Source organism: Tupaia chinensis, unplaced genomic scaffold (assembly GCF_000334495.1).
Source record: "Tupaia chinensis unplaced genomic scaffold, TupChi_1.0 Scaffold149383_1, whole genome shotgun sequence".
Taxonomy (NCBI): domain Eukaryota; kingdom Metazoa; phylum Chordata; class Mammalia; order Scandentia; family Tupaiidae; genus Tupaia; species Tupaia belangeri.
This window is the reverse complement of record NW_006209227.1, coordinates 760,235-774,228: the sequence shown is the minus strand read 5'-3', so window position 1 is coordinate 774,228 and position 13,994 is coordinate 760,235. Positions and strand designations below refer to the sequence as shown.

The following is a 13,994-nucleotide window of genomic DNA, read 5'->3' as shown; positions in this document are numbered from 1 at the left end:
TCCTGCTGACTGCACCTGCTCTGGCACCACCGTGAAGTCAGAGACCCCGCGATGAGCCATCCGTGTCATGTCCTGTCTCACCTGATCCACGCGCTAAGCGGTTCCCTGGTGGTCTGCTTCTCGCTGTTCGGAATTGGGCTCAGGATCAAAGGTGAACAAGACCAAATTCCTGCTCTTAGGAAGTCCAAAGTGGGGCTACTGACTGGCCGCCAGCCCCTCAGATACTGAGCTGACGTTGCCGCCACGCCGCTTACACCCAAGGAGCTCACGGTCCGGTCTAGGGAGGCAGTTCAATGTTCTGCTATTCTAATTTTGATATTTTTGTCATTATTGCAGCACCAATTTTTAAATATTGTGGTAAAGTATACACAATATATTCACCATCTTTCTTTTTCTTTTCTTTTCTTTTTTTTTTTTTTGAAGAGGTTTTTGCTATAGGGCGCATGCACTCGCCAGGCAGACAGAGAGACCGAGAGACAGAAAGCGAGAAATTACCCCCCCAGGGGGGATGGCCACGCCGCACTCCCTTCTCTTCCATTCTCCTCTCGGGATCTTGGGTGCGCCCACACATGCGCCCGGTGTGAGTTTAAGCCACTGGGTCCGGGACGTGAACCGCAGTTGACTACATGGGAGTCCAGCGATATAGCCATTACGCTAACTGCTGGTCCCTTCACCATCTTATTTTTAACTATAGCACTATCAAAATATTTTCATTTTGTAAAACGTTTATTTTTCTATGAAGGAGAGAGAGGCAGAGATAGAGAGAGGCAGAAAGAGGCATCCCCAACAGTCTTCCTGCCATGATCCACGCCCGGTCTTGACCGACCCAGACTGCGGGCTGCATGCACATATCTGGTGTGTACAGAGAAGCCTCAGGATGTGAACTGGGGACCTTCCCGTGTGGGTTCAGCATCAGAGTGCTGCATTAACATTGTGTTGTTAGCAAGCAGCCTCCCCGCTTTTCCTGGTTTTAGCTAGAGGGCTTGTGCACTTGCCAGAGAGAGGCAGAGAGGGGTGGAGAAAAACAGAGAGGCAGAGGGAGAGAGAGAAATCACCCCCTGGGGGATGGCCATGCCGTAATCATCCCTTCTCCCCATTCTCCTCCTTGGATGTTGGGCACATCAACATCGCACTTGGCAGCTGGCCTCCCCTTAAAAAAAAAAAAAGTTTATTGGGACCAATAGGTGGTGTAGTGGTTAAGATTCAGGTCTCCCACCTGGCTGACCACAGTTCGAGTCCCAGGCATGGCTGCTTGAAACTCACGCCAGGCGTGTGTGCGTGCGTGCCCAAAGCCCTGAGAGGAGAACGGAAGAGAAGGGATTACGGCATGGCCATGCCCCCTAGGGGTGATTTCTCGCTTTCTGTCTCTTTGTCTCTCTGTCTCTCCTGTGAGTGCACTCATCCTATAGCAAAAATCTCTCTCAAAAATAGTTTATTTATTTCCAGGGAGGGAGGGAGGGAGAGAGAGGGTCTTGCATGATGCACTCCTTGCCAAGCCTTTCTGCCAGCCAGGATCATGGGCATTCCCATGTACCAGGTGTGCTCAGGTTGACCCGGGATCCGAACCCTGGGCATCTATCGTAATTTGAGAAGAAACAACTGGGAAACTAGTCCAAACTACGCAGTGAACACCGGCAGCCGTTACTGGCAGTGGTAACGGCCGGGGTTACCTGGCATGTCCCCGCCACCCGGTCCTGGGACAGGGAGGCCAGCGTGGGCTTTCAGGAAGGCAGCCCTCAGACATCACCAGGGGCCTGCCGGGGGTGCAGCTGGCTGTACAGGTCCAGGAGGTGACCAGCTTCGATGTGGCTGAGGGCCAGTGGGCAGTGAGTCAGGTTGCACATCAGGGTCAGCTGTGGTGAGTGGGCAAGAGGCAAGGGGAGGCCGGTCTGGGCAGCAGGGCCTGGCACCCCCTGTAGGAGAGCAACTTGGCAATGTGTGTCAGAACCCCGTATGATGGTTATTCTCATGTGTCAATCTGACTGGGCTGTGGTGCCCAGATCTTTGGCCAAACATTATTCTAGATGTTTCTATGAAGTCTGTTGGTGAGGTCAACAGTTAAACCAGTGAACTGAGTCAAGCAGATTACCCTCTATGACATGGGTGGGCCCCACCCCCACCCAACCAGTTGAAGGTCAGAACAGAAGCAGACCCATGTTCCCTGAGCAGCAAGGAAGGCTGCCTTTGGATTCTTGCGGGTTTTAGCGCCTCCGTCGATAGCTTTCTGGTCTACCCTATTGGATTTTTATTTTTTATTTATTTATTTATTTTTTGGACTCACCACGGCCAGTCCTTCTCATGTGAGCCAATTCCTTCAACTCGGTCAATCAGGCCAGCAGGTGGTGGGAGGTTAAGGCGTCGAACCCCACATGGCCAGCTGTGCTGCTTGAGTTGCGGACTGGCAGCGTGAAAATCACGCTGGGCGCACGTGTGTACGTGCCCGACATGCCATGAGGAGACTACAGGAAAAGGGATCATGGTACAGCCGTCGCCACTGCCAAGTGGCTTCCCACTTTCTCTCTCTCTCTGGTGTGCATGGGCACTCCGTAGCAAAAACTAAAAAAACTAAAAAGGGATGAATCAACTACTCAGTCTCCCTGTACTACATGTGTAGCCCCCGCCCCCGTAGATTCTGCTTCTCTGGGAGCCCTACTACACCTCACGGGCCAGCCTCCCCTTGCCCTCGGCCGTGGCCTTTGCCAGGTGGGGTAGTGCTGGTGTGGGAAGCGGTCTTCAGACGCGGCTCCCTCTAACCAGCTCCTCCCACTGCGGGACGAACAGGGCCCGATGCGGCAGGCAGCTACCTTTGGCTGGGCAGAGCCCGTCCCCCGCAGGGCCCTCCGAACTACCTCGGGGGCTTCTGCGGGGGTTGGCTGTATTGGCCCCAGAGGGCGCACCGCCGTCCCTGGTCTCTACAGGGACACTAGAAGGAACACTGTGGGAGGTGGGGGTGGAAGGCGGTGGAGCTGGGTCCTGTCCTCCAGCCTGGTGAGCGCGGCCTCCTGGAGACAGCCAGGGCCAGGGCCAGGGCCAGCACAGCGTGAAGCCTGGCAGGAGGTGAGGCCAGACTGGGCCCAGCAGAGACCCACGTGGAAAGGCAGCCAGGGCACTGTCCCTGCAGCTGGGAGGCACCAATGCAGGACACAAGGTGCCGGGTAGACTCTGATAAGCGGGAATGGGAGGTGCTGCATGACAGGCAATTAGAGCGCTGGCCGCTTGTATGACCTCGGCTCATCAATGGGGACATTGTGTGGGCAGGGACAGCAATGAAAGGCCTCCGAGAGGCTGAATCCAACCTGAGTCTGGAATGCCGCTGAGTCATAATCCGGCTGTCCGGCACCAGCCAGGCAGGGGAGCCACGTCCCCTGGGTTTGCATCCGGGTAGGAATGAGTGGCTGCTGCCTGTCAGCCTCAGAGGGATGCTCAGGCGCTGCTTCATCCCAGGATGGGGCAGGGTCGGGGGCTGGAGGAGGGCGAAAGCCAATGGAGAGAACTCACAAAGTCCCCGTGTGCAAGTGGGCACATGTGTGTGTGTGCATGTACATCCCAGTGTGCAGCTATGCATGTGTGTGTGCACGCGTGCATGTACATCTCCTGGAGCAAGAGTGCCTGTGTGTGTGTGTGTGCTCATGTGTGTGCCTGTGTGCATGTATGTTCCTGGGTGCAAGCATGCCCGCGTGTGTGCATGTGTGCATGTACGTCCCCGGGGGGCAAGTGTGCCATACATATGCCCGTGTGTGCACATGTGCATGTATGTACCTAGGTGCAGCTATGCGCGTGTGTGTACGCATACATGTATGTCCTCAGGGGCAAGTGTGCCTGTGCGTGTCCGTGCGTGTGCACGTGTGCATGTATGACCCCGGATGCAGCTATGCTGACCTAGCCTCCCTGGCCTCCTGGGTCCTGCCTGGTCCTTACAGCTGGATGACCATGTGTCACTGTGAGCTGCTGTGTCCTTCGGGGACAGACATAGACCCTGGGGCTGCAGTGAAAACACACTGCACAGCGGAAGCCAGGTCCCACGGGCTGAGCAGGGTTCGAGTCCCAGCCCAGCTTGGAAACACACTGGGCCCACGTGCACGTGTCCAGGATCCTGATGAGGGGGGAGTTAAAGGGAAAAGGGCCCTGTAGGGAGTGCTTTCTTTCTGCCCCCTTTCTCCTTCATGTATGTACACATGCCCTCTGTCATGAAAACGGCACATCTATGTAGATGCATGTAAACTTTTCTTATGATCTCTAAAAAGTCACAGTGTTGCAAAAGAGCCATTTTCTGTCCACGACAGGCCAGGGCCCTAACTGCCTTTGCTTCTGGTTCGGGTCTGAGGTTGACCTCGGGTGAGGAGCCCCCTCCTCACCTGCCCTTGGACCACACAGAGGGGACTGCCAGGCAGAGGCCCTGCCCAGTCAGCTGGAGTGGCCCTCCAGGGGTCACGGGTCATCACGGGGACCGTGTGCCAGTGCCCACGTGGTGCACTGTGGGGGACGTTTCTGAGAAGAGAGCTTTCGGGGTGATCTTCCCAATCATTTCTAGGGAGACAGGGCTATCCCCAGTGGGCACCCCAGAAATGAACATGGCGTTTACAGGAGGGAACAAGGACCAGCCAGTTCCGGGAGGGCAGGTCTGGCCTGGCTGACCTGCAGGGAGGGGTGGCCCTCTGAGGGGTTGAGGCAGAGACCCCTGACCTGGCAGACACGCTCCCTTCACCACTCTGGGATGGGAAGAGGTCCGGGTCAGGGACGTGGGTCCCCCGGTCCCCCGGCACATCAGCAATCGGGCTGGAGACCCGAGCCTCCGCCTCACCCCAGGGCTCGGCCCCTCCTAGCACTCTCAAGTACCTCCCACATGCCCTCCAATCTTCCCTCTTCTCCAACTTACTTCTCCCATGAGCAAGAGAGGACACAGATATCCCCAGAAGGGTCCTGACAAAATCACCCCCAGGCCCAGATCGTGAGCATCGCCTGCCTGGCGCTCTCCGAGAGGCCTCTGGGTGCGAACTCTGCACCCTCCTGAGTGGGTCAGCTCACAGAGCCATCACCTCCACTCCACTCTGGTCCCCACAGCCCTCTTCCAGGCCACCCTCGCCCCGGCCTCTCGCTGACTGTCAGGAAAGGAAGGTGCCCGCGCGGCCCACTGCAGGGAGGGCCTTCGGCCTCTTCCCTTGCACCCTCCTCCTCTCGGCCTCCCCACTCTCTGGACTTCCCCAGGGTTGCAGGCTCTGTGAGGTGCTCCTCCAGTCCTCATGGCTGTGGCAGCTCCTGGGGTGCTCAGTTCTAGGACCTGAGGGGTTCCTGTGGGGTTTCCACCGCGGGAGCCTGGGGGAGGGCACTCAGGGGAGGCCCAGGGCTGGCAAATGCCTTTCCGTGGAAGGAGAGCACCCGCAAAGCCTGGAGTGGCCTCCCCAGGGCCTGAGGCCCATCAGGCCAGGTGAATGGGGACCACGGCCAGGTGTGGCCTGTTCTTTAAGCTTCTCCCTGTGGACATGGCCATGGAAGCACCTCCAACTCTGCAGGAAAGGCTGGGCAGGGGCCTGGACTGGCCCTATGGCAGTTCTCTATGTCAGGAGGGGGAATGCAGGTCTACGGGGTCAGCCCACACCTTCCTGCATGAGGCTGCTTCCCACCCCAGAGGCCTCCACCTGTGGTCACTGATTGGCCGGGAGGCCTGGTGGTCGGCGTCTGAGACGGCCCCTTGCCCCGGGCAGGTGTTTTCAGACCAGAAGGGAAGGGCAGGGTGAGATCCCTGGAAAGGTACTTTCCAGATCTACAGGACCCTGGGAACCCACCCAGGGCTGGCCGTGTTCACTTAGTGACGAGGAAGAGGAAACGGTCCTCCCCGCTCGGGCCCAGGGTGTCTTCGGAAGCTGCACTGAGCCAGACCATGGACTAGCCTCGTTCTGCACCTCTCCTGCCCCCGTCTTCTCCAGAGACGACACGGCCCCCAGACACTCTGAATCCCATGCCCTGGGCTTGCTCATGCGCTCTCTCGGTCTGACGCCGATGGCTTCGGGTAGGAGGCCCCTCGCCTGGGGCTCTGACTCGGTGGACGGACGGGCTGTCAGGTGTCGCGGCCGCACTTCACTGGGCATCTGGGCATGGCGTGCCCGGCCACGGTGCAATGTGCTGTGGTGTGTACTGTCAGGGCTGGGCCTCAGAGGGGCCTCCCAGGCCACCTGGGCACTCAGCATCTGCTGTGGGGCACACCCGAAAGCCGGCTGGACGAGGACGAGGATGCATGAGCCTGGGGGAGCTCTCCCCTACCTGGTGGTATCTCCACTGCTCGGGTCCCAGGGCACCTCCCTTGGCTGGCTGGGGGCTGCTGTGGGGGACAGGTGAGGCTCCTCCTGACGTCCTCCTGGCACCCACCAACCTGGCTGGGCCTCGACAGCTGCTGGAGAAGAGAGGGTCAGTGCACGTCTGCCTGGCGCCCCTGGGGTGCTTTCCTGGGCTGGGCCGGAGCGCCAAGGAGAGCACACGCTGGGCCAGACCCTGCTGGCTCCCCGGCACCCGCAGACCAGGGTGGTTTACTCCCAGCCTGGGAGCTTGGTGGGCAGGAGGTGCAGACGAGGGGTGTGCCACCTCCCTGCTCAGCCTCCCTGGCCACTGCGAGGCCCCTCCACGCAGAGCACGAGGCACCGAGAGAGCGGCCCTTGTGTATTTGGGATGCGAACGTGAGGGTGTCCTGCATTCTCACTGCCACACGCGGCACCCCACGCGGGGTCCTCACGGGCTGCCCTCAGCTCCTTCGTGCTGAATCCCTCTGTGCGACCAGGGGTATAGGGCCCAGGATGCCAGCTGGCGCCATGGCAGGGGCAGAGGCAGGCCCCAGGTTACACAGGAGGCCCCACGGGGAAGCAGACCAAGCCCCGGACTGCATGCCGAGGGGCCATCATGAGGGCCTGCTGACAGGCTGTCTGCAGGTGATTTTTTTTTTTTAAGTTTATTTATTTTTTCCATAGTGGGGTGGCGGGGGAGAGACAAGCACCCCCAACAGCATCTATGTGCTGCAATCCAGCCAGCCTGGGATCATGGACACATGTGTGTGCTTGGGCATGCATGCACACGTGTCCTGCATGTTTTTCAAGCTGCCGGGTCCCACATGCTCCCCTTCTTCTGCAGCCCCACCACTTCTCTTTCTGTCCTGCAGCCACGAGGCGAGGTCCATGTCCTGGGAGAAGCAACATGGGACAGACTGCGAGGGGGCCTGGATGTGCTGCCTCCTGAGCTCACACTCCTAGCGCTTCCATTTAAAAAGTAACTGCAGGTGGCGTGAGGGTTAAGGCGGCTGGACCCCACATGGCCAACTGCCTGGTTCAAGTCTGGGACCCGGCAGCTTGAGAAACACACCGAGTATGTGAGCGTGCGTGCCCCAGAGCCTAAGACGAGAATGGAGGAGAATCACCCATCGAATCCCCTTAAAGGTGGTTTCTCACTGCCTCCTGCCCCTCCCTCTTTCTCTGTCTCTCTTTGGTGACAACACGTGCTCTAGAACAAATTAAATAAAATAAACATGAAAATATTTCAGGCTTGGGATCAACAGATGGTGTAGTGGTTATGTCGCTGGACTCATACATAGTTGACCACGGTTCGAGTCCTGGGCCCAGTGGCTTACAACTCATACCAGGCACATATACGTGCATGCCCAAGATCCCAAGAGGTGAATGGAGGAGAAGGGATTGTGACATGGCCATTCCACCGGAGGGGTGATTTCTTCACTTTCTGCCTCTCTGTCCCTGTCTCTCCCGTGAGTGCACACGCCCTATAGCAAAAATCTCTACAGAAAATATGAAAAAAATTAATTTCAGGCTGGCGCCATAGACTAGTAGTTAACAGAGCCGGATTCCATTCACCAACTGTGTGGTTCAAATCCCAGCCCTGGAGGCTTTGAAAACACGCCGTGTGTGTGTGTGTGTGTGTGTGTGTGTGTGTGTGTGCATCAAACCCAGACAGAATGGAGAGATGGAGAAGGGACTGTGGCGTGACCCGCCCTGTGTGTTCCAGGCACGTGCACCACCGTGGCCCTGGGTGGCCAGCACCATAGCCTGCAGTGGGGTGGGGAGTCAGGGCGACATCCCTCCGGCATGGCTTGCGCTGTTCTCCCCTCTAGCCTCGGGGCCGAGGCCATGGTGTAAACCCTTCGTCCCTCTGGCCCGGCCTGCCCCTCAGTACGGACCAGGAGCCCTGAGTGCTGAGGGTCTCACTGCAGCAGCCCCACATGTAGGCCACAGGCCGGCATCTGCCTCCCACGGGCCAGGAGTCCTCATCCATGGAAGTCACGCGTGAAGACTTAGGGGGCAGCCGGTGAGGCTGGCCGGGGCTGGCAGGGAGGTGAGGACAGACTGGAGGGAAGGAGTGGAGGGAGAGCAGGGCCTGAGGGAGTCTAGTCTGCGCAGGCTCTTGAGTGGGGAGGGCATGAAACAGGAGCCATGCAGTCAGCGACGTCGACACCAGCCCCCCCTGCCCTCTCGCCGGGGACCTCACCCCTCAACAGGGATAGCCCCATCTGCACCCTCACTCACAGCCTCAGAACCGGTCTAAACATGGCAGTCCGAGCACGGGGAGGCCTGTCACCCTCAGGTAGAGGATGGGCGAGGGCGGGAAGAGTGGAGGTGGAGGCCGAGCAGGAGCACCAGGCCCGAGGCTGAGGCTGCAGTGGCCAGTCTGAAAGAGGGTGGCAGGAAAAGTGGGGCCTGGCCCAGGAAGCCGGGAGTCCCGAGAAAACGTACTGGGCTTGGCTTTACCAAGTAACAGGATTTTCAAGGAGAATGAGGGAGCTGGCCTGAGCTCAGGCCAGGCCTGGCAGGGCCATGGAGAGCAGCTGACATTCCGTCTCTGAGCGGGTGGGAGGGCAGGGCTGGGGGTTTCTGTTCCGGAGTCCACTGTAGTGGGGGAGTGGGGGGAGCGGGTCAGGTCGGCTAACAGGAGCAGGTGCACGGAAGGGACTCTCGGAGCAGGGTCTTAGCGTGCGGACTAGGCTGTCGGGCCATCTCCAGCACCAGGACCGGGGAAGGGCTGCTGCCCCAGCCCGACGTCACTTTTGCGGGGTGCTGGTGGGCAGCTGCTGCCTCCCCAGGGAGCAGAGGGTCCTTTGAGTACCCACCATTTTCACGCAAGGAGCCGAAAGTTGCAGAGCCCTGACTTGGTTAGGGTTAAAAACCAATCGTTCTTGAAAGTAACAATCGCTTCGCTATCACTGCCATCGTCAGCCCTTCCGGTCCCTGCCGACTGCAGGGCGTGCCCTCCAGGTCAGACTGCACGACGAGGCTTCTCAAGGGGTCCAGGCACACTCTTAATCATTTGGATGAAACAAGGACGTTCGGATCAGACAAGCCCCCTGAATGCTCGGTGGGGAAGTCCAGGCCTGCAGAGCTAGCCATCTTTGTACTTATCAGGGGACACACGTAGTCGCCAGGGAGACAGAGGAAGCGCCCCTCAGCGGAGCGTATGACGCAGTCCTTTTACTGCCACCTCTCCCTCTGACCAGGGTTCGGGGCAAGCAAGCACATGGGCCTGGCGTGTTTGTCAAGCCACCAGGGCTGAGGTTGGAACTGCGGTTGGCCGTGTGGGAATCAGCTCCCTGGGCATGGCACTTAACCGCTATACAATGGGGCTGGCCCTTGAAACCCTTAACTCCATGGCATTAGGTTGAACAGGCAAAAACTGCTGGACCGTGGAGCCTGCCACCTGGACACAGAAGTCTCTGGACAAAGGACTGAGCGAATCACCTTCCAGAGAAGGCGTGTTACCGTGGACAGATCTGGAAAACCCCTCCCAGGTAAGTGTGGACCGAAGTGCTGAGACCGCTCACAGAGACCCTCCCTGCATCCCGGACGATCCACTGGCCGCATGGAAGCCAGTCGGGAAGGCACCGGAAACCAACTGTGAGCACATGACACAAACGTCCAGATGTTTCTTAGGGCCTCGGACCTACTCTGCTGTTGTTTTTCCTATTTGAATGGAAATTAGAGTCTTATCTGGCCTGCTCATAATCCTTTTAATTTCCTTTTGAAAATTAAAAGAAACCACTTTGTACATTATCTGATTGAAAGCATATATATTTTTTCTGGCATCTAATAAGTACTCTTATCCCTCATCTGTCTCTGGTTAACTCAGCTAGATGCTTCTTCAAAACATGGTTGAGTCCCCGAGTTGTTTGTGCCCTGCCGCATGCTCTATTATTTTTTGGAGAGGTTTTTGCTACATGGTGCGTGTGCTTGCTAGAAAGACAGAGACAGAGACAGAGAGACAGAAAGCGAGAAATCACCCCCTCGGAGGATGGCCACACCGCAATCCCTTCTCCTCCATTCTCCTCTAAGGATTGGGCAAGCATGCACACGCGCCCGGCATGAGTTTAAGCCACTGGGTCCGGGACTTGAACTGCGGTGAACTACGTGGGAGTCATAGCTATTACGCAAACTGCTGGTCCCAGCCCTGTCAAGTGTTCTGACCCAGGCCAGCCAACCAACACTCAGTGGGCGCCCTCATGCCAGTTGGAGGAACCAAGTCCGGTCATAGGTGTGCCTCGTTCTGAGGTTACCACTCACACTAAACCCGGAGTTCCCCGGTCAGGAATCCCATCCGGGAGCACAGGCTCTGAGAAGGGGATCTGGAGAAGCCCAGCGTGGGGTCTAGCTGTGTGAGCGGAGGTCCAGAGGCCTCTGACCTGGGCTGTGGCTGAGCCCAAGGGGCAGTGAATGACTGCAAACGCCCATGCTGATGTGCTGAATTCCAGGCACCTGGCGCCCGAAGTGGACGGCCCGCTGTCCCCATGCTTACGTGGAGAGGAAACGCAGGACTCGGAAGCACCAGGCCGGCCCTCCTTGCCGACGGCCCGGTGATGGTCTGGCAGGGCCTGTCGGGCAGTGTGGGAAGTGAGATGGTCCTCCAGCCTGCAGGAAAACATGGGGACCCATAGTCAGTACGAGGACCGGCTGGGGGGGCACCGCAAGTGAGGGGGCTGTGCTGGGATTGTCAGACCAGGGTGGGCAGGTGTGCCTTTCACAGGGGACCAGCCGAGACCAGGAGGCTGACCCTGGGAGGCAGGAGCCTCGCGTTGCTCGTCAGCCCCCTTGTCAACTTCCAGGGACACATGGCTTATTAGCATGCTTCTTCTTCTTTTTTCTTAAATAGTTTTATTTATTTATTTATTTATATTTACATTTTGTCATGTCTTTACAGTATACATTTCTTTTTCCAACACAGAAACCATGCAAGTCAGTCAAGACAAGAGTATTACCATACACATTATCATTGGCAAACAGCTTCTCATTTTTTTGTCAATTAAGCATATATATAGACAGAGACAGAGAGACAGAAAGTGAGAAATCACCCCCTGCCCTTCTCCTCCATTCTCCTCTTGGGATCTTGGGCACACACGCACACGGCATGAGTTTAAGCCACCAGGTCCAGGACTCAAAACCGTAGTCGACTACATGGGAGTCCAGCAACAGAGCCATTATGCCAACTGCCGGTCCCCAAGCATACTTTTTCTAACGCGCAGTTATGTCTATGGCTTCGGGTGACATGGGACCATGACACTTTAGCCCAACAACTTGAGGCACAGATCTGGATTTTCTCCAAGGATGAAGCAGAGAAGAGATGAATCCACTCAGCGAGGGCAGAGCAAGCTCTTAAGTCCGCCAAGAATCAGGCGGAGCAGGACGGGGACAGCCTTTCCTGTCACCTGCCCGCAGGCTGCCTGCAAAGCATTTCTGGGTCACCCAATGCCGCAGGACCACATCCGCCCGCAGACACCCCTCAGCCGCCTCGTTGTGCCTGGCAGAGGGCAGGCAGGGCTGGGCAGGCCCCTCGGGTTGGCCGTGACAGCAGGTCCTGAGCAAGACCGTGCAGGACACAACCGCGCTTGCCTCGTGTAGCCAGGGAGTGTGGGGAGTGGCCACCCACTGAAGCAAAGGCCAGTGGGGCCCCGACAACAGCCCAGGGTGCAATCTACAGAATGACTGCTCTTGATGGCCAAGTCCACAGGTTCAACCTCACGCAAAGACGAGCAGGGCCCTAACCACCCGCGGGCAGGAATGGCGTCCTAAGGAGGGAGCACTAAGTCCTGAACTCTGGGGTGGGCTTGGCCAGGGCCCAGAGGGGGCGAGTTTCCCAGAGAAGATACTGTGGGCAAGGTGAGGAGGCCGCACCCACCAACCGAGGAAACCAAAACACGTAACACACTCATAGATGTACATACACACTTGTATATACTCATACATGTACCCACATGTATACTAATATATGTGTATGCACACATATATACTCTCATATACATATATATGCGCACTGTCATGTGTATGCTCACACATGTATCTTTATATACATACATCCTCATATATGTGTGTGACACACACATATGTACACACTAGTATATACTCATATACCCTCATATACAGATATACTCATATACACATGTACACACATACACTCATATATGTACACACGTGCATACTCATATATTCATACATATATATCCTCATATACACTCATATATACATGTGACACACACTTAGACATATATACACACTCAAATTCACTCAATATGTACAGATATATACTCTTAGACATATGTGCCACTCTCATGTACACACATACATATGTATGTGCACTCATATACTCAAACATATATCTTTACATACACTCCATATATACATGTGTGATACATACTTAGACACATACACGCACACATACACTCATATGTACACAAAATATATACTCATATACACACAGGTGCACTCATATACTCATACATATATCTTCATATACATACACTCCATATATACATGTGTGATACACATTATGCACTCATATGTACACACGGATATATACTCATACATATGTGCACATGCTCATGTACACACATATACTAATATACACACATATGTGCGCACACTCATATACTCATATATCCTCATATACACATACTCTTATATGTGTGATAGACACACTTAGACATGTACACACTCATATGCACTTACGTACACATATACTCATACATATGTGCACTCATGTACACATACTCACATGCATACACACATGTGCACTCATATATCCATACATATATCCTCATACACACTCATATATGTGTGATACACACACTCAGACATATGTACACACTCAAATACACTCATGTACACATATATACTCATATATATGTGCACACTCTCATGTATACACACATACTCATATACACACATGTATATGTACACACTCATGTGTGTGATAGGCACACACACACTTGTATACACTCATATGTACACACAGATAAATGCTCATATACGTATGTACACTCTCATGTACACACATTTACTCATATACATACACATATATGTGCACATTCATATATATACTCATATATAGGCCCTCATATGTGTGTGTGTGTGATATACACATACACACTCATAGACACATATACTCAGATATGTACACACACACCCATATAGGTACCCAAATACACCATATATGCACACATATATATATATACTCATATATATGTGTGCACTCTCATGTACACACATACTCATTTACATACACACATATATGTCCACACTCATATATATCCTCATATATACACATTCTCATATATATGAGTGTGATACACATATATACACTCAGAAACTCGGACACATGTACACACATATTCATACACATGTGCACTCTGTACACACATTCACATGTATACTCATACACACGTGTGCATTTATCTATATACTCATATACACACCCACTCATATATATACGAGCATGTGATACACACACACGCTGTGTTGTTACAGTAACTTTAGGCACCAGACAACGTGGACACCCCCTCTCCTACTTGTGGAAGGACTGTGTAGGGCAGGGTGTCCTGGGGAGCTGTGATAGCTGGGGGCATGTGCATTAAAAGGGTCCCTGTAGGCCAGGCTGGGGATTTAGACTTGACCCCCAAGTGAACCGGGAGCCAAAGAAACGCCATCCTGTGCTAGAAAGAGTGATCGGTCCTTGTCGTGGCCCCC

The 13,994-nt window shown here is 55.1% G+C and overlaps 1 protein-coding gene across 5 annotated transcripts in view; it reads right to left on the bottom strand.

The window, feature by feature from the left end:
* ARMC9 (armadillo repeat containing 9) overlaps positions 1-13,994 on the bottom strand; it is a 199,255-nt gene that overhangs the window by 4,257 nt on the left and 181,004 nt on the right. For 3 of the 5 annotated variants that reach the window (XM_006171120.3, XM_014585263.2, XM_006171122.3), the window contains 2 exons: positions 10,774-10,886; positions 6,259-6,388 (listed from right to left, as the gene is read on the bottom strand). In XM_006171120.3, the coding sequence (XP_006171182.1) occupies positions 6,259-6,388; positions 10,774-10,886 (243 nt within the window). The remainder of the gene's footprint in view (positions 1-6,258; positions 6,389-10,773; positions 10,887-13,994) is intronic. The other 2 variants (XM_006171121.3, XM_006171123.3) reach the window with 2 other exon arrangements.